General features: G+C 58.1%; 1 protein-coding gene across 2 annotated transcripts in view; it reads right to left on the bottom strand.

The window, feature by feature from the left end:
- The window catches only part of TNFRSF1B (TNF receptor superfamily member 1B), a 36,208-nt gene that overhangs the window by 6,642 nt on the left and 3,204 nt on the right, over positions 1–26,362 (bottom strand). For both annotated transcript variants that reach the window (XM_069477344.1, XM_069477345.1), the window contains exons 2-8: positions 10,390–10,489; positions 8,520–8,648; positions 7,976–8,125; positions 7,477–7,570; positions 6,879–7,117; positions 6,242–6,319; positions 5,652–5,686 (exon numbers count right to left, since the gene is read on the bottom strand). In XM_069477344.1, coding sequence (XP_069333445.1) covers positions 5,652–5,686; positions 6,242–6,319; positions 6,879–7,117; positions 7,477–7,570; positions 7,976–8,125; positions 8,520–8,648; positions 10,390–10,489 — 825 coding nt within the window. The remainder of the gene's footprint in view (positions 1–5,651; positions 5,687–6,241; positions 6,320–6,878; positions 7,118–7,476; positions 7,571–7,975; positions 8,126–8,519; positions 8,649–10,389; positions 10,490–26,362) is intronic.

Raw genomic sequence — 26,362 nt, 5'->3', positions numbered from 1 at the left:
TCTGTTATTAGCATCCAGCTGCACCACGGCAGTGTGACCCCTGTGAGGGCTGCAACCACGTGGCCCTGTTCACCAAACAGTCTTAGCACTGGGGCAGGATTTCCATCCTCATTTTACATAAGGAAACAGAAGGAAAGCGACTTTCCTAAGGTCACCCCATCCGCACAGAGAGATGTGGCTCAGCCTAGCAGCCAAGAGCACGGACTCCAAATCCAGCCCACAGGAGGGCAAATCATGACTCTACACTCACTAGCTGTGTGACCTTGGACAACTTGCTTAACCTCTCTGTGCCTCCATTTTTCATCTATAAAAGGAGAATAATAACCTGTCTCGTAGGGTTGTTGTGAAGATTAAAAGCTGAATTTTTTTTTTTTTTTTTTTTTTTTTTTGAGACAGAGTCTCACTTTGTTGCCCAGGCTAGAGTGAGTGCCGTGGCGTCAGCCTAGCTCACAGCAACCTCAAACTCCTGGGCTCAAGGGATCCTCCTGTCTCAGCCTCCCGAGTAGTTGGGATTACAGGCATGCACCACCATGCCCGGCTAATTTTTTCTATATATATTTTTAGCTGTCCATATAATTTCTTTCTATTTTTTTTAGTAGAGATGGGGTCTCGCTCTTGCTCAGGCTGGTCTCGAACTCCTGAGCTCAAATGATCCGCCCACCTCGGCCTCCCAGAGTGCTAGGATTACAGGCGTGAGCCACCGCGCCCGGCCAAAAGCTGAATATTTTTAAAGTGCTTAACACAATACCTGTTGCATAGTAAGCTCTACACAAGAGTTTATTAAATCAGAAGTAGGCAAAGTACTGCCCCTGGGCCAAATCCAGCCTGCCACCTATGTTTGTACAGCCTGCAAGCTAAGAATGGTTTTCACATTTTTAAACGGTTAAAAAAATATTTTTTTTAAGAATGATATTTTGTGACAGGTAGGATGATGTGCAATTCGAGTTTTAGGGTCCATAAGTAAAGTTTTATCGGAATACACCACTCTCGCCTGGTTACGTGCTGTCTATGGCTGCTTTGCTGCTACACGGGCAGGTTGGGGTGGTTGTCACAGAGACCACGTGGTCCACAAAGCCTAAAATTTTTACTATCTGGCCCTTTGCAGCAAAAGCGTGGTGACCCATCCAGGGCAGGGAGCCCTTCACTGGGGACCGTCGGCCGTGCCGTCCCACCTCCCCTTTCCAGAATCCACCCCCAGGATGCTCTGTGACTTCTCCTGATATCTTTTCCCCATAGAATATTATAATCATCATAAAATATTAGCTGCCATTTGAGTGCCACCTAGTGCCAAGCACTGTGCCAAAGTTCCCCCAGAAACTCTCTCTATGGAGCCTTCCAGCAGCCCCGTGTTGTCCTCGCTTTGCAAACGTGGAAACAGAGGCACGGACAGGATGAATCACAGAGGCTGAGGTCACAGTTCGGATACAGCACAGCTGGGCACCCACAACGCCTTTCCTGGGTGTCTGGGGTTTCAGCTCTGGAGACTCAAGACAAGGTCCCCATTTCCAGACACCGTGCTGGGAGCATCTGGAAGTTCCACCCCGAGACTGCTGTCTGTCCACACTGACTGCACAGGAATTCAAGGCCTTGCCTTGGGGTTCTCGGTGATCACTAGATCCCCGGAAACAGGGAGATGGCAGGGGCCATGTCCTCACCAGCTGCCCTGCCCCTTGGCTTGCCCAGGACGAGAGAGAGTGTTCGGACAGAGTGAGGATGGAGGCAAGTGAATGGCTGGCAGGACTCACCAGCACAGCAGGGGGACGTGAGGGGGCCTGAGGGCACAGGTACACCAGCCCTTGGGCATGGCTGAGACCCACCCTCAACTCCCTCTGCCTTGGGACTGGAAGAATCCTGTGCAAGCCACCCATGGGGCCACAGGGGCCCAGAGAGGGTGAGTTCCAGGCTCAGTACCACACAGGTGGTCCATTGTAGGGACAGGACAAGCCCAGAGCAGTGTGCCAGGGCTGTGTGCTGCCGCTGTGCCCTCTTGCTTCCCCAGGAGGCCACCCACGGGGCTGACTTCTCCAGTTTTGGAGGAATGGAAGACATTTCAAGTTCATGCTGAACCTTCACTCAGGTGGTCTAACCTTGACCACTCCCCGCCCCCCAGCCCTGCTCTGGGCTTGGAAGGGGAGGAGGAACCTCCAAATGTCATTCCTCACAACCCCCAGGGAAGGGGCTTTTCTGGTCTGTGCCTCATCCTCTCTGCTGGTGGCTAGAGCCAGGCAGAACAGAAACCCTCAAATGTCACAGCCCACCTCCCTCCTCCAAAGCCACAAGCTGCAAAGTTCAGACAGGCTGCGGGTGGCACAGATACAACCTGAGTCCTGTTCCTTGGGCTGGGACCCCAGAGGGGTGGAGTACTGAGGAGGCTCCTTCAAAACACAGGCTCCCAGCCAGCCGCCAGCCCCCTCGGCTCCCAGCCTCTCCTGCTGGGCAGAAGCAGACACCCTGGCAAGAGCCACCGGCTGGATCCTCCAGGTTCCTGCTGGGTCCGTGTCTGTGTGCATGAGTGTGTGTTCACAAGGCTCACACACCCCTACGAGTGGCGCGGTTAGTGTGTGTGCCGGGGGTGGTGAGGAGAGGCACTCCTAGGTTTGTGTCCCAGGCCACTCTCATCAGCTGTGCCACCTTGGGAAAGTTACTTAACTTCTCTGGGCCCAAGTTTCCTGGGCTATAAAATGGGGGCGCTAATCATACTCCTTGTGTGTTGCAGCATGGCTGCTAAAATAAATAAATTCAACACCTGCTAAATGTTTGTGCTTATTATTAAACGTGAGCCCATGCACGAGCGTGTCCGTGGGGGTGACTATGGGTGGGCTCACACATGTGCATACGCTGGTCTTCTCTAAACAACGGGAAGCCACTGTCCCTGTGCCCCAGGAGTTATTTCTGCAGCAGGAGGAACAGGTTGTGCTGAGTTGACAACACTCACCTAAGCCCAGCGGCCTGACTAGCCGGCAGCCGGGGAGCGGCGTGGGGCACAGGCTAAGCAGGGGGCCGGGCTTGGGGGTGGGAGCCCAGGGCTTGAAGGATTCGTGGGAAGGTGGCCAACCTCTGAGGGCTTGGAACAGCTTTGAATGTCTCCCCTGGCAAAGCCTGCAGATTTAGACTAAGTTTCAAGCCTGGGATATGCTACTTACCTAACCATCTAACCTTACACGGGAAACTGAGCCTCCTCTGTAAAACACGACGATGACACTCTCTCTCTCGCAGGGGTGTGAGGATTCAGCGAGACCAGCTCAGGGACCCCGCCCGTGGCGAGCTGGCCCCAGCTCAGACCCGTGCACATCTCTTCCCAACTCCATATTCAGGAGGGCCTTGGTAGCTTGACCACAGTGGGCGTATTTACACCACAGAAATTAGCAAACACCACACATCAGGGTTTTGGAGTTTTTCCCCCCTGGAGAGCCGGTTTTCCGCTGGTTTATCACTGGGCTCTGTGTACACGGCACTCAACAAACGGGGTGCTCACACGCAGTGAACGGAACCTCGGCGGAGGGAAAGGGGAAGCGGAAGCTACGGGCCACACCCAGGACATCTTCCCTGCACAGAGGTTGGGAAACACTTGGTTGGGAAAGAGAAGACGCAGCTGGGCTGCTGGGGCAGAGCCTGGAGGGGACACTTGCTCTACATGCCACCAGGCAGCAACTGTCAGCATCACTGAACTGAAGCCACAGAAAGGCAGAAGTGGGATTCACACCCTGGGAGGATGAGAAACAGTCTGATCCCCACTTAAACACTGCAGAGCATGGGGCTGGGAGACATTGCTGTGTGACTGTGGACAAGTCACTCTCCCTCTCTGCACCTCTTTTCTTGTCAGCAAAATCAGGAGATGAAACCAGTCTACCTGATTTCAAAAGCCCCCTGTAAACCTCAGGCACTGGGACACGCAGGGCTGAGCTTTTCCTGGTCACACTGGTTCTCAAGTTGGGGAGATTTGGCCCCAGGGGATACTTGGCAATGTCAAGAGATTTTTGGTCGTCACTGCTGGGTGGGGGTGCTACTGACATCTACTGAACATTGCTGAACAGCCTACAATGCACGGGATAGCCCCCCACAACTAAGACCTCTCTCGTCCCAAATATCCACAAGGTTGAGAAACTCTGCCCTAGCAGGACAGGGAACATGACGTAGCTCCATGGACTCTGTTTCCTCATCTGTAAAATTGGCTAAAAAACCTGCCCTACCTACCAGGTTTGAGGTTGCGGCAGACGCCATGTATTGGCTCACCCCGCACCCATTTCCAACCCCTCTCCGTCATCCTCCTCTTCCATAGAGGCTAGGAAAGCAAAGCACCCCCTTCCCCAGCTTCCCTTGCAGCTAGGAGTGGTCACATGACACAGTTCTGGCCAATGAGATGAAAGAAGAAGTCTACCTAAGGCTTCTAGGGAGCCATCTGATTTACAGATAAAGGCAACATGGCCGACCTGGCCATTCTCCCTCTTTCTGCCTCGAACCCAGAGGTCACATACGAAGTGATGATCCCCATCTTATAACACGGGGCCACAAGCGAGAAAACTAAAGCCAACACACTAAAGGTGGCAGAGTCTAGGGTTCTGCTGGCACCACGGGAAGATACGGCTGAATCCATTCCAGCAGACACCAGCCCCCTGGCTTCTTGGAATACGAGAAAAATAAAGCCCTTGTTTGAAGTCACTTGTAAGTTTTGTTCCTTGCAGCCAAATGCCTTCCTGATGGAGAACTAACAAAATACTGTGACACTACACTGTTGGTCTGTTTCTAACAAAAGTCCTTTACAGACCCTACTCTATACAACAGACCAAAGGGGAGCTGCGTTGAAGTCGGGGGAAGACCCAGAGCCCAGCCCTGCAGCATCCATCTCAAACCGGAGAGGTGACACCCCCAGGAACCTCGGTGGCACACCGGGGTGCCCTGGAACTCACTGTCTCACTGCTCCCTGCGCAAGCGCTCTGTGAGCACACGGAGATGATGAGGACTGTGCCAGCTCACTGAAGGGCACAGCCCTGCCAGCTGGACCAAGCAGACACTACCCTCACTTCGTGATGAGGAAATGGCCGTAGAGCAATTTCATGTCCACCCAAGGTTACACTGTGGGTCCAGAACCACATGCCTGCCACTAACACCACTAAGTCCCCTGCTCCCTTATGGGACATTTCACACTCTCAGTCTCCTTCAGCCCATGGAGGGCCTTTGCCTTCGCCCATGCCGTGCCCCCAGGCCTCTCCTCCACCTCCAGGGCTCTGTGTACCTCCTGACACTGGACAGATCAACCTAGAGAATTCACTGTTTCCTGGCAGGGCACTGTGGCTCATGCCTGTAATCCTAGCACTTTGGGAAGCTGAGGTGGGAGGAGTGTTTGAGGATAAGAGTTCAAGACCAGCCTGGGAAATAGTGAGATCCCAACTCTACAAAAAGTAGAAAATTAGCCAGGCATGGTGGCGTGTGCCTGTAGTCCCAGCTACTTAGGAGGCTGAGGCAGGAGGATCGCTTGAGCCCAGGAGTTGGAGGCTGCAGTGAGCTATGATGATGCCACTGCACTTTAGCCTGGGCAACAGAGTGAGACTCTGTCTAAAATAAAGAAAGAATTCACTGTTTCCTGTGTGACAACCCAGCCCGCCTGGAAGGAGACCAGGGGAGGAGGAGGGAGAGGGCGGAGGGATACTCACCACCTTGCCTTCTCTTTGCAGGCAGGAGGGCTTCTCTATAAAGAGGAAAGAGGGGACAAGTCAGGGAGTGTGACTTCCTCGGGGAATGTCTGTTCTAACCAGCAGGGCAGCATGAGGCCCAGGAGATCCAGCGGAGCAGGCCCAGCCCTGCGGGCGGAAACTGCCCACCAGCCGAGGTCCACAGAGGCCCCGTCCAGCTCCGCCTTCCACCACCCCTACCATTCTCCAGCCCCCTCCCCGCCTTTGCCCACGCCACGCCCTCCATGTGGGGCACCCTTTCTTTCCTGCACATACTCCACCCACAGAGATCTTGCCCAGCTCAGAGACGCCTGCCACAGGAGGCCTGAATCCCCCCCGGCTTCCTGGATAAGAATCCTGAACTCTTACTCCCTTGGGTGACCCTGCTCATGTCTTGCGTTTCAGTAGTTAAGTCAGTGGAAGTGGCCTCTGCCCCGGCTCTAAGCTTCCACGCAACAGGGACTACAGGTCCAGCCCTGTCTGACCCTGAAGGCTGTGCCCGTGCTAGACTCACAAGGGGCACCCCAGAAAAGCCCCCTGAACAAGTGGATGAAGGAAGGATGGAATCTTACTTTTCTTTTGAGTCACGATGACACAATTCACCAGTCCTATTATTAGCAGACCCAAGGCTGTCACACCCACAATGAGACCTGGAAAGAAAAGAGAAGCTCAAACAGCTGCAAAAACAAACCCCAACGTACTCGGGGCCAGGCAGGGAAGTCAGTGACCCCGGTGGCTGGAGTGGCTGCAGGTGAGGGGCAAGTCCAGGCCGGAGGTTCTCAAACTCTTTTACAAATCAGACCTGTCTGAGGGCCACATTCAACCCGAGAGCCACCAGTCTGAGACCTCTGGCCTGCTGCAGGCCTAATCCCCGCAGGGAGACCCGTGAGGTGACCTAGACCAGCCCACTGTGTTCTCAGCCTGGTGGCTCCATCAGAAACAGAAACCAGGAGACCATCTCCACGTTCAGGTAAAATGCTGACCTCATCCCTTCCCACCCAGGGATCCTTAGTGCCAGCCCAGGTCTCAGGAAGAGGCCAGTCCCACTGTCACCTGTATGCCAGGACAGAGCACAGGGTCCAGCCCATTTTGGGCTCTCAGTAAGACCTCGGAAAGGCAGGGAGGGAGGGAGGGAGGGAAGAAACAGGGAGGGGAGTAGAAAGAAAGGAGGAATGAATGAACGAGTGAATGAAGGGGCCGCTTGCTTACTGACGGGAAGAGAGATGCTGCCACTGCTGACCCCTTCAGCCGGGGGGCTTGGGCCCACGGGGAGCAGGAAGGAGGTGCTGGGAGCTGTGCTGGGCCCTGGGGTTGGCTCCACGTGCTGGGATGTCGTGGACGCCGGCCGGGGGACACGGGCTGGCCCCAGGGGCACTCCCAAGGTGGGGGACGCAGATGCGCAGACTGCATCCATGCTCGCATTGCCAGGGATGGCCACCAAGCTGCAGCTGCGGGGGGAGGAGGCTCGGTCAGGAGGCAGTAGAGGACAGTGGCTTGGGGTGGCTGGGCTCACTCATGGGAGCCTGGGCAGTGGACACGGGTCCCCACAGCAGGGATGGGAGAGTGAGAGGGTGTGCCACGCCCTCTCTCCACACCACCGCCTCCTGTCCCTACCCTGCCTCTCCGTGCACCCGCCCGGACTTCCAGGACAAGCTCCTATTTGCTGTGCCACCTATCCTGGGACCCACCCTCAGATGAACCAGTCTGGACGATGCTGGCAGGTGAGCTGCTCTGTGTCCTAGACACCACGGTCACCCGGGGACAGCCCCTCCCTGCTCCTCCAGAACCAAAGGACTCAGGCACTCACGTCCGGTGGGGCCTGCAAGTATCCGTGGATGAAGTCGTGTCGGAGAATGTCCCCAGGGCGCAGGGGGTGCACACCACGTTTGAGGTTGCAGTTCCTTCGAGGAAAGAAATTGGAACCTGTCAACAACTCAAATGCTCTGTGGAACAGGTGGGCCCTGGCACTGGAGCCTTAGGCCCAAGGACCTCTCTCTGTACCTCCACCCCTTAAAATATACACACACACATGCGCGCACACATGTGCACACACACACACACACACACGCACACGCATGGTCTCCAGGGCTACGTGGGTTGATCTTCCGCAGCTTCGGCGGATTTACACGGTAGGAGTGCGGAGGGAGGACTGATTGGTGACCGAGCAGATGGATGCGTAGTGAGCACCGGGCCACCACTGACAATGTTCCCAAGCTAGACTGACGGGTTGATGCCTGTGCCATCGCAGAGATGTCCACGAAGAAGAGGCCCAAGGGGGTCCCGAGACCGCGGGCCCTGGCCCATACCTGGTTTGGTGACGCCGAAGCCGGGGCGGCACCTGCGCAGCGGTGCGCACAGCCGGCAGCCCTGCTGCTTGCTCAGCATGCAGTACCAGCCCGGCCTGCAGGCGCAGATGCGGTTCTGCTTTGGGCCGCAGGCTTGCGTTTCCACCTGGTCTGGAGGAGCAAGAGCCCAGGGTCATTCCCGCCTCCGCCACGCCACGCTGCCCTCCCAGCCAGCCCAGCGCCCGCACAGCTCTGCTCTCCAGGAGGCTGGTGGGCCCCACGCACGGGGCAAACAGAACACAAGCTCTCCCGGCCACCACCTCCTCAAGGCTAAGATGGGCACCGTTCTCCCACCACCTGCCCCGCAGGCCGTGGAGAGGGTTTGGTGGGAGAGAGGCGGAAATGCCACGTGTAAGCAGTAAAGAGCTGTACGCGGGCCACCTCAGGCCCCGGGTCCTGAAAACCCCTGGCCTGGAGTAAGCCCAGCTGGCTCGCAGCCAGAGGGGCTGGAGTGGGCGCTGGCCGGGCAGGGTGCGGGGACCACCCCCCTCCTGGGCCCACTCACCAGAGCTGCAGCGGGAGTCACAGCTGAAACAGCTGGAGACCCAGTTCCAGAGCTGGGTGTAGGTGCTGTCCTCACAGGGCACACACACGGTGTCTGAGGCCTTGGTGCAGGACTCTTTCACGCGGCAGCCTGCGAAAGCGAGGGCCAGCGGCCTCAGCGGGCTGGGGCTTCTGCCAGGGCCCTGGGCTTATCGGCTGTCCCCAGAGCCCCAGCGTTCCGGAACCCTAGCTGGGAAGGCGTTTTGATGGAGTTCTAATTCCTCTGACTTATCTCGCATCTGGCATGTACCAGCCATCAGTATATTTCTGCACCCCTTCTGCTCAAAAGATATCTTCCTCTCTGCTCTTCCCACGGGCCTGAAATCCTACCATCTATTACCAGTCAAGTCCCTAAGAGCCGGTTTGCCAGTTCCTTTCTTCTTGATCGTTGACTAAAACTCCCCACCTGGGGGTGTGAGCCACAGGGCAAAAAGGCGGTTACAGTGTCATGTCGTCCCTGCTGTCCTATCAAGGACAGGGCAACGGACTCCTGCATGCCAGGGGACAGGACACCAAGGGAGACCTTTAAGGAGTTCACTCTTCTGAGCCCCGTCCCCATTCCCATCCTGCCCACTGCCACGCTAGGCGAGCAACTTCCTGGAGACACTGCCCATTCACAGAAAAAAGAAGAGTCACTTTCCCTGGGGGTCTCTTAAATGGCCACAGGAGGTGACAGGTACACACGTGCCAGCCCGCATCTCAAGCTCATGGCTCAAAGCCCTCCACTGGCTTCCAGCCTGTCACAGAATAAAATCTAAACTCCTTGCCGTGGCCCTTGCTTACCTCGTCATCTCATCTCCTACCACGCTCCCCATCACTCACGCTGGGCCACACACGCCGGCCCTGCCACCCCTCAAGTTCACCAAACAGGCTTCCACCTCGGGGCCTTTGCACTTGCTGTTGCTCCTGCCTGGCACGCTGCTCCGCGCATATTTGCAGGACTTGCTCCCTCACCTCCTGCAGGGCTCTGCCCACACGTCACCTCCTCAGAGCGACCTTCCCAGACCGCCCCCTGTACAACAGGACACTTCGCTCTCCTCTGCCCCTCTCTGCTTTAGCTGGCCTTGTTTTCTGCACAGCACTGGCTGACAGGGAGGACCACACGCCTGCTGTTAGTTTATCTGTCTGTGTCCCCCACTGGACTCAGACTCCACGACAGCAAGGATTTGCCTGCCCTGCTCTCTGCTGTATTCCCAGCATTTAGATGCTTTAGGAGTGTGACGGGAGTGAATACATAAACAAATGGAAGGATGGACGGCTCCAGGAGTCTGGCTACCTGGCCCTGCCAACCGGGGCTGGCCTCAGGTCCGCCATCTGTGAACTGGGTAGGCATTCACTGATTCAGTCAGATACGCACTGAGCACCTACTATGTGCCAGGCATTGTGCCATGTGATGGGGATTCAGCGGAGAACAAGCTGCAGTCCCTGCCCTGGAGGAGCACACAGTGGGGGCAACAAGAGAGGACCAGGCCACGATCGCACAGCGTGGAAGAGCTGCCATGGGATCACCAGGGGCCGGTGGGCGTCCAAAGGAGGCACTTGGCCTGGCTGGGCAGTGTGGGGCGGGCTTCCTGGAGGAGGAGACATCTAAAGGATAAGTAGGAGTTAACCAGGGGAAGGGAGGTAGGAAGTGTGCTGGGCAGGGGGAACAGTATGTGCAAAGGCCCAGAAGCAAGAGGGAGTGCTGGCTGCCACCTGGAACTCGGAGCTCAGTGGGGCTTGAGGGCCATGACCCTGCCCCTTCCTGCCCCTGTGCACACTCGCCCCTCCAGGGCACCGGCCCTCCAAGGCCCAGCCAGCCCAAGGGTCGGGGCCCCAGCACTGCCCCTCACCAGGCGGGCACTTGCTACAGTACATCTGTTCTGTCTGGTCGTAGAATTCTTTCGGCTGGCACATGCTCCTGGGATCCGAGGCATCGTGTGTAAACGCAACCTGGAAGGGGGAAGGGAAGACAGCCATGAGCAGTGCCACCCTGGGTTCTACCACACCTGACGCCCAGGTCCCTGTCCTGCAAATGTCTGGCCCTCTCCCTGCTGGGCTCTACTGATGTGGGGGTCTCTCTCTTTGGAGGAGGAGTGGAAGGCAGAGTCCTGGCCTTGTTTTGCCTCCTTCGCCTCCCCCCTCCATGCAGCACTCTTATGTCTGCAGGTGCAGGCACTGAGCCCACCGGCCAGAGGCTGGGGCGGGCTTTAGGCCTTCCCCAGTGCCTTGTGGCTCCTAACACTACACAGGGCAGATGTGGGGCCCTGAAGCTGCCCAGAAGACAGTGGCCTTGGTCACAGAGAGCCAAGATCTTCGGCACAAAGCTGCCCTTTGCCCAGGATGCCTCTCCTTCCTCCTGCACCTGGGAAATGTCCCTTTGTACTTCTACACAGGCCCAGAAGACAGTGGCCTTGGTCACAGAGAGCCAAGATCTTCAGCACAAAGCTGCCCTTTGCCCAGGATGCCTCTCCTTCCTCCTGCACCTGGGAAATGTCCCTTTGTACTTCTACACAGGCCCAGAAGACAGTGGCCTTGGTCACAGAGAGCCAAGATCTTCAGCACAAAGCTGCCCTTTGCCCAGGATGCCTCTCCTTCCTCCTGCACCTCGGAAATGTCCCTTTGTACTTCAAGCTGAGTGCTGCTTCCTCCAGGAAGCCCTCCCTGACTCCTGACTCCTCCAGGCTAATTTAGGCTCCTCATCCTCCTCCAGGCTCTCTCTGAATGCTGGATATGGCCCTTTCTAAGGACTGTCTCATTGCTCTGAACCGGCTACTTGCTTGTCCTTGTGCCCTACGTGGGTGCATATGCACACATACGTGTGGGCACACACATATGTGCACACACATATGTACACACACACACACACACACACATACGCGCGCGCCTGCGACGTAGAGGGCAGAGATGTGGCCTCGTCATCTTTAGGCCCTTGGCCTCTGACACAGGACCCATAGCGGAGGTGGGGCTCAGTGCATGAATGTTGGTTGATGACAATGACAATTGTTAACATTTTTTTGGAGCACCTCCTAGGTGCCAGGCACTGTTGTAGGTGCTTCGGTTGCTCGAGTCTGTGGGTGCTGTTGCCCCCCACTCAGACCCCCTTCGCCAGCAGGCATCCCCCAGCTCTGCAGGTGCTGCCTGACAGCGGCTCCACAGCGGAAGGGCCATCCCCTGGTCTCACGGTGGCACCGACTCTGGTACCATTCACGGTCCAGAGCCCCCCGCAGCGTCAGGCTGAAGCAGGCCCCGGCTGCGACCACACCCCTGCCCTGTCCTGCCACCGTCCTCCCCTTCTCCTGGAGACCTTCCCAGTAAGTCACTTTCACAAGCATCCCTGCCTCGGGCTCTGCTTCTAGAAGACCCGACCTAAGGTTGTCTTCTACAAGACAGGTTGTGTGATCTCTGTGAGGCCTCCCCATAGCCCAGTGAAGAAGGTCTCCTCACTGTGGCCATTTTACAGAACAGGAAACCGAGGCTTCAAGAGGGTCACTTGCCCAAGGTCCCAGAGCCAGTAAGTGACAGAGAAGGATTTGAACCCGGGTCCTGTCTGAGTTCACAGCTTGCAATCTTAGCCACGGTGCCACCTGCCTCCGCATGGAGACGAGCCAAGCGGTGAGTGAAAACAGAAGAAAGAGGAGGAGGAAAGAGAAAGGAACAGTGCAGAGAAGGTGCAGCCTGAACAGACCCCAGACACAGAGCTCGCCTCCCCGGTCTCTGAGCGGCCCTTGGGGCGTGCAGGGCAGCGGCAACAGTCCCCACTGTGCCTGTCCCCAGGCACATGCCCCTGAGGCCTGCCCTTCCTCCTGAAAGATTTGGGTTGGCCGTCTGGCCTTTGGGGACAAGCAGTAATTGCCACATTTGCAGTGGCTGTCAGCAAGCTCAAAGTTGCTACATTCATGTGTAGGCAAACCTGGGCGTGCGCACGTCTGTACAAACAAAGAAGTATATACACACACCCCAAGGTCCCTTGGGGGCCCTTTAGACACATCACCTTGAAATGACCAGGAGGTCAGAGTCAAGAGCTGGCTCAGGCCCCACTGCCTCGCCAGCCGCAGTCCATGGTCAGTGCGAGCTCCACAGACCTCACTGAATGAGTGATAAGGATAGAGAGAGTCTCAAAGACCTGGTTTCAATCCTCATTCCACCACTTACCAGCTGTGTGGCCTTAGGCAAGGGCCTTAACCTCTCTGGACTTCAGCACCTAACACATAGGAGCAGGGGAGATATTCAAAACATTCAACAGCCAGCACATCCGTAGGCACTGACCAGTCACCCTGGACATCAGCTATAACAAGCCAATCAGAACAGACTCCAGCCACGATACGGGCACTGCTGGGCCTGCGCAGACCTGGCCGAATCTCCATCATCAGCGTGCCGCCCTTCCCCCCACCACAGCACTGCCTGGGAGTCGTGACAGCCCAGGCCCTTGGCTGGCCCCCACAGGAAGTGACCAGTGGGCCTGGCAGGCAGCGCTGACCCGCCTTGGCTGCACACAGCCTGGCGCCAACAGCTGGAAGCCATCAGCGGGAAGGACCTACGGGGGCTGGGGGTCCCTGCTGCAGGGCAATCTCCAGCTCTTCCTGCCCCAGTGCCTTGGCCCGAGCTGTCCTCTGCCTGGAACAGCCTTGTGCTTCCTCTGACAAATTCCATTTCATCCCCAAGAGCCCGTCTCTGGCAGCAGCCTCCCCCTGCAAGGTCTGCACCCCACCCTGAGTGAGTCACTCGGAACCAGAATCCCACCTTCCTCCCTCAGGGCTCCTGGCAGACAGGACGGCCATTGGGTCACTCACCTGGGCCCCTGCTAGGTGGGGAACCCCCTAAAACTGTGGGCTGGGGTTTCTCTCTGCTGCTGCCCCGAGCCAGGCATGGAGTGGGTACCCAGCGGCGGCTAAACTAAGCAGTGAGCTTTGTCACAGTGTCATTTCTGCAAGGGTCCAACCCCAGCACCAGAGCCATGAAACTCAAATGTGGGTACACCCACCACCATGGCCTGCCTCTGAGGCCCGTACCCCAACCCCAGGCCTAGGGCCAAAGCCAGGACAGTCAGCTCGGGGGAGGCTGGGAGAGACACAGGTGGCCAGGAAGGGAGGTGGGGCCCACTCTGCATCACAGAGTCCAAAGAAGTAACTGCAACTCTCTTCTGGACCGTCAGTTCACACGTGTGTGGGCGCGCGCACACGCACATACGTGCACACATGCACACGCAGTCCCAGCACCTCTCCTCTCCCAGCTGGGTGCTGGAGTAGACGTCCAGGCACCCTGGACAAGAGGAGAAGCCTTATCAGGGTTCTCAGTGTCGGGGGAGCTCCCTGCCTGTGTCCAAAGCAACGGGGGTCTGTCACGAATGCCAACTCCCACTCCCCAAACAGGGCAGGCTCTCAGGATGGGCACAGGAAGCTGTACTGCTATCATAAAAAAAAAAAAAAAAAAAAAAGGAAAAAAGGCAAAAGCAAAAGGAAACCTCCCCAGGGATTCCGATGCTCCCCCACTGACCACGACCTAGGGCTCCCTGGACAGGGCAGGGTGACCGAGGGGAGGTGTGGGGAAAGGGCACAGGACGGAGACAGGCAGCGGTGTCAAAAGGCTGGGAAGCCCCAGACCGGAGAAATCGTACTTTCTACAGCTCCCTCTGCACACATCATTCCAGCGGCCCCCCACAGACCCCCAAACTGGCCTTCCCTGAGGCTGCTGCGTGGCTTCCCCAAGGGGAGGGGCTGTGCCTGTCCCCTCTGACTGAGTGGCCACCCAGGCCCTCAGACAGCATCCCCAGGGCAGGCGGGGCTGCACCTCTCTCCTTGCCGCCCCCTGCCCTCCCGCTGCCCCCAGCCTCACCCCTCCAGGGCCTGAGAACCGCAGGGCCAGGGCGGCTCCAGGGGGGGACAATCCTGCCCTGGCTGGGGAAGGGTTTCCTGTCAGCGCCTGGAGGGCCTGATGGGAAAGGGCCCTGCCTTGGCCAAGTCGGCCTCTTTTGCTGCCCCTGGACAGGCGGCAGGACCCCCACAGCCCCCAGGCGGTTGACCAGCCGCCTTCTGCCTCTTCGCTGTGAATAACCTTCTCTGCGCCTCCTCCTGCACAATGTGTGACTCCAGCCCCAGCGGCGGCTGGAGGGTCACGGCCCCCTTAAGCAATCTCCAGGCCTGTTTATCCCCTTGGACAGAGAAAGAAAAACAAAAAACCGCAGCCCTGTCATGGCTAAACAATGAGGAACAGAAAGCCCCTTGCAGAGCAGGACAAAAGGTTACTCCCTCCTCTGCAGGGCTCCCCAGAGCAGGGGTCGGGCCCAAACCACAGCCCTGGGAGCCGCCTAGGTCCCACGGGGGGGCCCCCTGAGGTCCCCAGAACATGGCCAGCAGCCCCCCGCCCCGGGAAACGGGAAATGCAGCACTCTGGAAGCCTGCAGCCCCTTTGCTCTGAGCTGGGAGGCTCCGATTCACACTCCACCCCCCACGGGGGATCTTTCCCATTTTAAAATGAGGAAATAAACTGGAGAGTACTTGATTCAGTCAGCACGTTTAGCAGATCTGGTCTTGCAAAGTATGAGGGGTGAAATTTCGGAAATCACTGCTACGGGTTAACTGCCTGTTGAACAGGTGGGGAATCTGTGACCTGGTGGTAAGGGAATTGGAGAAGACAGAGAGACAGACAGATAGATTGATAGGTACATGACTGCCTCCGAATCTAACATCCCATCTGTCGAGGCAGGTCTGATCGTGCCCATTTCACAGATGAGATAATGGCGACAGAAACAGGCAAAGCCACCTCCCCCAGCCTCCCAGAGACTTCGGGCCATTCCAGCGCCTGGACAGTGGCAGGCAGAGGGGGAACTGTGCACACTGAGCCCATCGGGGCCCACCCACAGGCCCCAGAGCTGCCACACGCCAGGGCCCACCGCCCTCCATTTCCTCTCTGCAGCACGGTGCTCCCTCCTCTTAGGACCGCAGGCACCTGCAGTTGGGAGTAGATAATGGTACCAAGCACCCACCGTCCCCCAGGGACAAGTGTACGTGTTAGGTCCACGGTCTGACCTGCTCTTCTCATTGACAGTCACAGATGGGCACAGAGGTGACGTGCCGTGCCCCAGGCTACACCAGGAGAGCTGCGATCCTTGCCGCCCCCAATCCTGCCTCTCTTCTCTTGGGGCCCAAGCTTTCCTCCCCCTCAACACAGACCCGAGACTCCAGGGGCCCCGGAGCTGAACGGCCCAACCTCAGCAGGCTCCGTCCCAGAGAGGAGCTGTCTCTGTCACCCAGGGGTTAGACCCCACCCTGCTGCTCCTGCAGGGTCTCAGCTTCGGCCCTTTGGGGAGGCAGGAAAAAAAAACAGGGTATCTGTGAAGCACCTACTATGCACCAGGCCAGATGGCAGCACTTTATGGAGTCCCACTTCCACCCCAAAAAGCAGGTGCGCATGGGCCCATTTCACAGCTCAGGGAGATCAAGTCACTTGTCCACAGTCATCCAGGAAGGAGCGGGTGGTGTCGGGATGTGACCCTTTCCCTGGTAACTCTGGAGAAGACCTTGGCTCCTCCTCACGACAGCTAAAGGGGCAGCTCCTTGGCTCTGTCTTCTGCCTTTGTCCCCAAGCCACCACCGTGCCACCAGCCCCATGCACCCACCTCCAGCACGGACTGGGGCACATTCTCCTCTCTCTCTCTCTCTCTCTCTCTCTCACACACACACCCCAGTACAGGGGACCCAGGCCTCCATCCTGACTTCAGCTCGTGGCTTCCCAGGTAACCACGCAGGAGCCCCAGAACGAGGGGTTTCTGCAGCAGGCGGGGACACGCAGCACCAGAGACCCGGCCATTTCCAGCGCTGCCCACGTCTACACGCTGGGCTCCCGCCATCCTGGCAGCTCGGCCGCAGGCAGGCGCAGGGCAGCACAGGCTCAGAGCTGTGTGTGCGCACGGAGCTGGTCGGCAGCTCTGGCAAGTGCTAGAAGGGAACACGGGAGCCCGTGAGAGGGGGAGGGGGCACAGCAGAGAGGCTCCAGACCCTCAGACGTTATCTCAGACAACCTCCCATTCTAATGGTGGAGAAAGTCAGAGGCAAGGCAAAGTCATTCATTCATTCAACAAACATAGCGAGCACCTGTCGTTCTAGGTGCTGGGTGCACGGCAGCACTGAGCAAATCCGATCCCTGCCCCGGGAAGCCACCGTCTTAGCTGGGAGACACGTACGCACATGGTGGGGAACGAACGTGAGGCGGCAGTAAGAGAGTAAGAGCGAGGGAAAGAGGCAAAGCCAGGCGCAGAGCGAGGGCGACCGGGAGACGCGTGTGGCTGGCTCGGCGCACGGCCGGGGTCGGGGCAGCGGGGCCCGGGGAGAAGGCGAGGGGAGGCGAAAACAGCAGCAGCGCAGCTCACAAGGGTCTGCTCCACGGCACAGCCTCTGCGAACCCGCATCGGCCACTGCCAGGCTGGTGCCACTGCCAGTCCCAAGTTACGGGCGAGGAACAGCCTCGAAGAGGTCTCCTCACCCCCAGCCCCGTGTCTTCTCCCTGGCACCAGGCTGACACGAGCCCAGGAAGACTGGGTTTCAACACCTGGGCCCACTCCGAAGGTCCTCCCTCCCCACACACTCGGGCGCCCCCTCTGTTGTGGGCGGTAACTGGCTTCTCTGTGCCTCGGTTTCCCTGCCTATAAACTGTGGGCTGGGTTGATGTTTCAAGCCAAAGAACCAACTCTGGGTTCTTAAACATGGGTGTCAAAAGGCTCGGCCCCCTCACAAGACCTCAGGGTGCTGGGTGGGTGTGTGTCCCACCCACATGAGGGTGGGGAGGTGGATGGAGCTGGGGCTGGGGGCTGGGCGAGCGGCAGAGCTGGCTGGTCCCCGGCATCTGAGGAGAGCAGAGCTGAGGGCGGGTGTGGGGCAGCTTCCACGCTCCAGTCCCTGCCCCCATCCCCTCTCCCCTGGGAGGGCACACTGGGCAGGTGACCTCTGCAAGGAAAGGGGCCAGAGATGTCCACCCTCCCAGGTACACTGGACACCCGGCATTGTAGGAGGGCCATGGCTTAGTTTAGAGGGTCCAGGTGCACATGCTGGTCCTGAGAGACTGAGGGATGTCACTTACTTTCTGAGCCACAGCATTGTCACCTGTAAAATGGGAGTCACACACCTTGCCCTGCCTCCTCCAGGGCTTGTTGCAGCAGGAGGGTCTGAACGTGGGGGCATCGTGTTCTCCCAGACTCCTAGGGGCCCTCGGGGGAGCTACAAGGGTATGCAAAGGCCCTGAGTCGTAGGCACGTGTTACAGAGAATGAGACCTCGCCTCTTTCTGCCTTGGTGCCGGCTGAGAACTGGCAAGGTGAGAACAAGACCCTGGCAGTGAGGTGCCGGTGTTAGTGGGGTGTTAGACGGCCCATGTGGGCCTTGCAGAGCGGGGAGCCTCCCTCCTGCCTCCAGAGCAAGTGCGGGGAAGCCAGCCTGTGCCTCTTGGTGCTGTGGTGTCACCCACAGGCTGGCACCAGGCCCATTCCCAAGGAAGCCTATAGTCTGAGGTGACGGCAGGGCAGAGGCCTGGGTGGGGCAAAAGAGGGGGGAGACTCCTGCAGGCAAGATATGGGCCTCCCAGAGAGTGACCTTGGGGTGGCTCAAAGGGACTTTGCTCAGAAGAACAGTGGAGGAGTGATGTGACCCCAAAATAAAAAGTCTGAGTGGGTGGGTGGCCAAAGCCCAGGGGCCAGCGTCTATGAGCAGCCAGCCAGAGGACGACGTGGCTGTGAGTCCCTGCAAGAAAGTGAGCCCCAGAGGCCTGCTGGGGACAAAGCTCTAGCAGGACACGACCCACCTGGAACAGGAAGGCTGACCTCGTAAGCCAGGCACCACCTTTCCTGCCCCCTGTGCCCTCTCTTCCTGTCCCCGGCCCCACTCTCACCCTGGAGGACTCAGGCACAGCCAGTGGACAGCACTGGGGGAGTGACACTAGTTCAGGATGGGGCCTCTGCGGCAGGGCCAGGGCCCACGCAGGTCTCTCTGACTCTGGAGTCTGTCAGCTCTCCGGCGACCACGCAACTCTGGGGCAGCTTATCTGCCACTTGTTCTGTTCCCACACCAAGGCCCTGCCAGTACCCCAAGGTGGGGCCCCTCAGTCCCTTCTCCTATTTATAAATAGACAGTGAGAGAGGAAGGAAAGTGGGCAGGCCTGGGCGAAGAGGAAGAAGTGGCCACCACCAAGACAGTGTCCTCTGAAAGGGAATCTGTGGAGCCCTCTGCGCTCCCTGCCGCCATTGGCACAGCATCCTTTGGGGGTCTTCGTGGCTTTTTAATTTCCCGGAGATCCCTCTTAGGTGCCAGTACCCTTGGGTCACACCCCCAGCCTTCCCCAGGGAGCACCCCTGGGCAGGGATCTGCCAGTTGAGAGCAGGAAGGTGACACAGTGGGAAGGTGGCCACAGGGAGAAGTCTCAGGATTTGGGGGTGGAGAGTACTCCTCAAACCTACCCTTTACACAGAGCCAGAAGGACAGAGACTGTTCAGATCCAGGAAAAGCACCTACTGTGTGCAGACACGGTGCTGGGCATGTTCACATACACTCTCTCGCTTTATCCTTGCACCAGTGCGAAGAGGTCAGTACGATCCCATTTTACAGATGCAGAAATGGAGGTTTTGGGAGATTTGGTGCAAATTGTCCAAGGCCATGTAGCCAGCAAGCGGCAGATCAGGAGTTAACCGCAGCTACAGCCGCCTCCGTGCCCTCTGACAATTTTATGCCCTGTGATCTTGTCCTGCTATCTCATTTTATAGACAAGGGGCCCACAGAGGGGAGTGACTCTTCTAAGAACACACAGCAAGCAGGGGCGGTGGTGCAGTGACTCTCCCAGGCAAAGGGTCTCCAGGGTCCCAGGGGCAGATGCTGCAGCTGTGGCGAGGGGCAGAGATGTCTGCCCAAGGACCCAGGGACTTCAGGACCCCCAAACAGCGGAAACCATCTTCAAGCAATAGAGAAACCACATCTTTTGCATGGCAGGTCCCTGGGCCCCGGGGGTGGGGTGGGAGGCAGCAGAGGCATTTGGGTCTCGATTTTGGGGGTTCACAGGAGCCTGTGGATTATGGGGTGCAGCCACATCAGGCCAGGCCGCCACAGCGATGCCGGGGCCAGGCAGCAGAGGTCCGTGTGCCGTCACGGAGAGGAACGGCATCTGCGTCAGGAAGGACTGACCACATCACAGGCAGGCGGCCCAGGGGTGACACATCCCACTCCCAGCCTGCTGCCTGTGATGTTGCTTTAGAAGTGAGCTGGGGGCAGACAGGAAGCCCAGACTGGTATCCGGTTCTCGACGCCAGGCTTTGTGCTAAGTACTAGGGTGCAAAGATGCCCGCGCATGGTCCCTGCCCCCAAGGAATGCTCCATCTAGTGACAGAGAGCACCCTAAGCCTCCCCATCGTCACCGTCCGTGGGGCCTGTTGATACCACCTCCCCCATCTCGCACAGCCCCCCACTCACCACCCTCGGCAGCTCTCGCCGGCTGCAGGCTCCTCACTCTTGGTCCCCAGCCTGATGTCCCTTTGCAGATGGACCTGAGCCACCATCCTACATCAAGTCTGGTCCTCCTTAAAAGCTTCCACTGGCTCCGCCGCCCTCGGGCAGAGCACAACCCCTCAGCCAGGTGCCCTGGCACAGCAAGCCCAGCCCCTGCCAGCGTCTTGGCCGTGGGCACCTCACCTGTCACTGTCCATAACACACCTGGCCCCCGACCCTCCGTCCTCCACTCCCGCTGCTGCCTGTACCCAGCGTCCCAACCCACCCTGCAGGGCTAACGCCTCGGCTTCTCTAGGGAGTCCCCTCCGCTATCATCTCAGATGGGGTCAGAGGTCCCTCCTAGGGGCTCCCATGACAACCCGGGTGCATCTCTGTACCGCCCAGAGCAGACCAGTTTTGGGTGAATTATTTGCTCCTCTCGTGCCTCCTCCCACACCCAGCTTGAGCTCTGAGCCAGACACCCAGCTTTTGATTCCAGTTCTGCCATTCCCCCGCCTCTGTCGTCTACAAAATGGGGACAAAAACAGTGCCCACTGCACACAGCTTTGTGAATCATGGAGTCAGTGTGTGTGACGTGCTCAGTGCCATGCCCGCTGGCAGCAAGAGCTCTGTGTCACCCGTGTTTTTATTACTCATTGCTCCACGCCCAGCCAGTGCATGGCCTAGAGCTGGTGCCTAATAGGTGCTCAACTGCTTGACAGAAGCGAAAGTTTTAAGTTCCAATCAGCTGAGATGAGCTGGGGCTAGCATGAGAACTGGGCAAGACTTACAAAGAGAGGGGGTGTCCGAGGGGGGCGAACTGAGGGGCGGTTTTCAGATAACAGCCGCTCACAATCACCTCGACCACCACCTGGCGAGGGCCTGGCCGCCCGGATGGAGTCTTGGCTCCTCCTCCAGTGAGCTGCGAGACCCGGAGCTTGTAGCTTAACTTCTGTGCCTCAGGTGCCTCTTCTGTAAAATGGGGATAATAATGCCCCCTGCCCCCCAGTGGCTGTGAGGATAGAAGGCACCCCACACCTTTAATGCATCGGACCCTTGCCTGGCATCCCAGAAGCACCCCCTGGATGTGACCTCTTAGCTCTGGGTTCACGGCACCTCCCAGCAGCTCCCAGCGCCGATGGGAAGTGACAGAGAGTCCTTTTACTCCTACCTGACAGCCGAGGAAGCCAAAGCCCAGGGAGCAGCTCACGGGGTCCCCAGGTGCCCTGGCAGCACAGCTACAAAGGCCCCCGGGAATCCTGCCCCCCGTGCCAGTGGGGGGTGTCATTTCACATGAGATGGACAGAGCAGCCCTGCCCAGTCTCATGCCCCCCAGCCAGGGTGACCAGCCAGGGCTGACCGAGGCCAGGCTGGCCCTGTGACTGACCATGAGAGCTCCAGGGACACGTGGAGTCGACACTGACAAGAATCAGGCCACTGGGCCTCGGCCAGGATGGAGCTAAGGTCAGAGAGGCCTGACATTGTAAGATAGGGGTGCAGGGAGCTCCTCTTCCTCCTCCTCCGTGCTTCTGTCCCCACCCTGCACCTACGGTCCAGTCCAAAGGCCGCCTCCGCCTCCTCCCTCAAGCTCTCATCCCTTCCTTCCTGTTCTTCTCCCCAGCCCAGAGCTCTGAACCACGGTGACAGCCTCCAGTCTCTCCATCCCATCTGTCCCCACACTGAGGCCTGAGTGACCTTCCTAATACACTCTCTGCCCCAGTCACTCCCTTGCTCAAAAACTATCAGTGGCTCCCCACTGCCTCAACTCCCAACAGGTGCGTGTGGTGGCTGAAAGCCCAGACTGTGGAATGAGGATACCTGGCTTTGCGTCCAGAGTCCCCACCTGATTAGCGAGCAGCCTTGAAGGAGTTGCTCTTTTGTTTTTAAATAAATAAAGGAGGTTAATAAACCTCAGTCTTTTCATCTGTAGAATGGGACTGATGATAGCACATACCTCCTGGGGCTAATGAGAGGATTCAGTGAGATAAAACATGTATCCAGTAAACTCCCCCCAAATTATAGCTGGTACAATTTTTTAATGTAATTGGCATTACTACCGCCATAAACTGGCCCCAAACTTGCCATCACTGCCCCGGGCAAATCTCAGGCTCCGACGAGGACAGTCTAGCATTGACCCCTGCTGTTCCGCCTCCAGACCTCGGCCACACCATTCCCCACACCATTCCGCCACCTGGAGCCACCCATCCCAAACCCGCTCACCCTTCGAGGCTCAGTGTTTAGGAAGTTGCCCCCCATGTGGGCCTGCAGAGGGGCAGGATGGGGACAGAACCTCGAAGGTGACAAGAATAGATGAAGAGAGTGAACAAAGGACCAGGACAGGAGGAAAAGAGCCAAGGGGGTGGGCAGGGTGATGACTGGGGAGAAAGGGGGGCCCACTGTGAGGTGCGGGAGGGGCTTGAGGGAGCCGGGGGCACAGGACGGGAAAGGGGCAGGACTGGGGGCCGTGGATCCAGAGGAGCAGGAGACCCGAGCAGGAGCATCTGGTGACAGGGTCGCCAGCAGCCGGGGGCCTCCCAGTCCAGGCTCAGCAAGAGGAAAGGCAGGCAGGGAAGGATGCTGGCGGGACTCCCGCCAACCAAGGCAGAGTGCTGGAGCCCGTCCCCATGGAACCACTGTCAAGGCCTGAGCTGGCCAGACCGGGCTTCGGAGAGGGGCCTCGTGGAGGCCCCATCTGCACTCCACTCCCTGCTCAAAGCCACCCACCCTCAACTCCCCTCGCCACCACGCAGTCTAACACTGGGGCCCAGGATCCCAAGGCTGGGGAGGTCCTTGCTAATGTCAAGTCACAGCAGGGGCAGCTGAGCTTCAGAAGGGAGAAGGGCACAGCCGAGTCCTCCCTGAGGTGGAGGCCGAGCCGGGACCAGGCCTCAGACCCCGACCCCCAGCCCCGGGCTCTGTGCACTTCCGCAGCCCCTGGCCTCTCTCCCGAAAGGCATCTGAGCAGGCCCCCCACTGACAGCCGGACCACGTCCCCCTGTTCACAGCCCGCCTGGCCACCAATCCCTGCCCGCTTGGCTGTCACCCTCAGGCCCACTCGATTCCCTGAACCTGTGGCCACGTCGGCCTTGCCCGCTGCAGGGTGAGGCTTAGACTGAAACAGAGGGTGGGCCACTGTCTGGATAGAAAACAAACGAAACCCCCTGGGGATTTCTGCCCTGCCTCCGGTCAGAGTGGCCGGGTCAACCCAGGGCCCTGGCTCCGAAAGGGCCAACAGCGGAGGTCTGCTAGGCCTCTCAGGGAGCCAGCGCCCCCGAAAGGGACTCACCCTGCTGCCTTCCAAGTCACGCACGCTGTCACTTTTCCTCAGCAGAACATGCCACTAGTGTCTGCCACCAAAGCGGGGGACAGGGGGGAAGCTGGCCCTCCTGGGAGGTGGCTCTGCAGCCTCCCTCCCCTGGGGTGAGCTAGCTGGGTAACAGGTCTCGGGATTTTAGCCACGGAATCCATCATCCAGTGATCACACACTTCCCACCCACCCTCCTCTGCAAAGCAGAAATGGAGGCTCCGCGAGGCACGGTGTTTTGTCACAGTCCGCAGGGAAGCAGGGCCAGAGACAGGGAGTCCCGGGACATGCGCCGACTGCATCCTCACTGGACTTTTCCAGCATGCTCGGGGCTCACACTCGGGGCAGAAGGAAACTCACTCCTCCGAACCCCAGTCAGTGAACAGACACTTCCTCCTCCCGGGCTCACTGTCGAGTGCCCCAAACCACAGTGACGCCACCACCACCTGTGACATCACAACGCACCACAGTGGAAAAAGACTGTGGTCCCCAGAGGGGGGGTGGTCCTTGAGCTTCAGAGCCCCAGCTCGACAGTCAGCTGCTCGGCAGAGGGAGACAGACGCCCAGAGCTCTGGGCTGCAAAGAGGGCAGGGCTGGGAGCCAGGGCGGAGGGGCGTGTGCCCATTACCGGAGACAAAGGACTTCTTCGAGGAAAACACCCTTCCTGCTCACGGCTTCCTTGAACCTGTGGGTTCCCAGACAGCGGGCCCTGCAGTGGAGGCCGACAGCGACAGCGAGGACTTCCCCAGGTCTGGGGAAAGGGTCTAGCTTGTGAACTTGAAAAGGTGCTAACTAGGCACCAAGGGGCAGAGAGGCAGGAACACAGGAATCCCAGTTCTGCCAGAGGAGGATCCCGCATCATGTCCTCAACTAGCTGACGGTAGCCATGAATTCTCCATACCCCTGAGGCCCAGTCAAGGAAATAACTTCAATCACAGCAAGTGGTATCAAAGTCAGCAAGAAGAGAAGCTGGGGAACCGTCATATTAACAGTGGGGGGTGCCAGGCTCTCCTTCCTGGAGACACTTTTAGATCCCCTCCCCCCAAATCTGTGGCCTTTGTCAAGTGCACACAAGGTGACATTTCCCTAATATTCTGGGAGAATGTTGGGGCCGGTGCTATTAGGTTTTATAGATAGGAATGCTTAGGCCCAGAGAGGTTAAGTAACTTGAGCAAGGTCACACAGTAAGCTGGTGACAGTGCTCAGATGGGAACTCTTATCTAACACTCAGGCCAGTGCTCCTTCCTTGGAGCCACGCTATCTTAGAAGTCACTTGGAGACAAGGGAATGGACAGCGTGACCTCAGAAGAGTCCTCACAGAGCATGCCCTCCTTGGGGTCACAAGTAAACAACCTTCATCATCACAGAGGTTGGAAATGGAAGAGGTTTTAGAGACCACATGGAATCTACCCGTGTGCATCTTGCAAGCTGAAACCTTCTGCATCCCCTCTATACCACACCAAATGTATCCCTCGCTCACCCCTAAATGACACACAGTGCCTGTCACTCGCTGAAAGGGGTAGGGAGGTGATTTCCTGACCTCGAAGCCTTTGCCCCAATATGGAGGCCCTTCAGTTGGGCAGATGGTATGAGAGGGAGGCCTGTACGAGCGAAGTTGCTCTCAGAGATGTTGGGCAGTAAAGCCACTTGGACAGGAACTCTGGTCAACTAGAGGGCTGGCACCCAAGCTTTGGAGCCCTCTGGCTCAGAGCCAGGGAGTCTGAATCCACGGGGGTCCCCATGTTGGCCTGAGCACCCCTCCATGACCCAGAAGATCAGGTCAGGCCTGCAAGGCCACAGGTAGGACCAGAAAGCACTGTTAATCCTGACAAGCAGCTGGTAGGGAGGGGTTCATTCCCATTTTAGAGACGAGAACACAGAGGCTCCCAGGGATGGAAAGACTTGCCAAGGTCACATGGCCAGTAAACAGCAGAGGGAGGCCTGCGCCTTTCCCCAGAGTCATCAGGGCTGCTCTCCTGCGCCTGGCGGACAGGGTCCAGAACTGGGAGCCCCAGCACCTCCACTTTGTTCCTGTTCACCCCCTGGCACCCCTCTCCCCACCCCCAACTTCCCCCTCCGCCTGCTTCCGGGCAAATCACATGCTTACTGGGGCTCTGAGTCACTGCCAGTGGTGGCCCCATCGTGAGCCAGGGGGGGACAGGGGGAGTGTGAGCATTTTGGGGAGAGGATCTCCAGCCTCAGCAGGCCCCATACAGCAGGGAGAGGGGCCCAGAGAGGGAGGCAAACCAGAACCCAGCTCTGCCTCCACTGACTTTTCAAACTCTCCCATCTCCTCGTCGGTAAAACGAGGTCATTATAGAGGTCAGATGAATATTTTTGGAACGTTTTTGATTATCACAACTGAGGGGGGCACTATGGCATCCAGTACGTAGGGGCCAGGGATGCTGATAAACACCCGACAACAAAGACTCATATGGCCTAAATGTCAACGGTGCCGAGATTGAGAAACCCTATTCTAGGCTATGGGGCTGCAGCAGTGAATGAATCTCTGCTCTCACTGTGCTTACATTCTTGTGGGAAGACACAATAACAATGAAGGAAATACAACAGGTCAAGAGTGTTATCTAGAAAAACAAAGCAGGTCAGGGAGTGAGAGTACCTGGCAGGCAGCTTTTATAGGCAGGATGGTCCATTTGAGCAGAAGGAAGTGAGGGAGTGAGACCAGCGGTTATCAGTGGGAAGAGCATTCGAGGCAAAGAGGAAAGTAAGTGCAAAGGCTCTGCGGCAGGTGAGTGTACAGCACGCTCGAGGACTAGAAAAGCAGCCGGTGTGGCATAAAAGTGAGTTGAATGTAACACACACACGGCGGCTAGCAGCAGTGCTCCTCCCTCCCGGCACACACCGTCCTGGCTACTCCTCCAGGAAACACTGGATGGTAAGGGCCATAAAGTGTCACACAGCCCTGAGGAGGGACAGTGCTACAGGAAGCCACTAGGCTAGGCCCCAGGACAACAGTTAGGGCCACTGTCCAACACAAGAATGCCAGGCAGGTTCTCAGCCTTCTATATCTACAGGGCCCTGTGGAGGGCAGCAGGGCAGT

The sequence above is a fragment of the Eulemur rufifrons genome, chromosome 8 (genome assembly GCF_041146395.1).
Source record: "Eulemur rufifrons isolate Redbay chromosome 8, OSU_ERuf_1, whole genome shotgun sequence".
Classification (NCBI taxonomy): domain Eukaryota; kingdom Metazoa; phylum Chordata; class Mammalia; order Primates; family Lemuridae; genus Eulemur; species Eulemur rufifrons.
The sequence above is the reverse complement of the archived record's forward strand: the minus strand, read 5'-3'. Positions and strand labels throughout refer to the sequence as shown.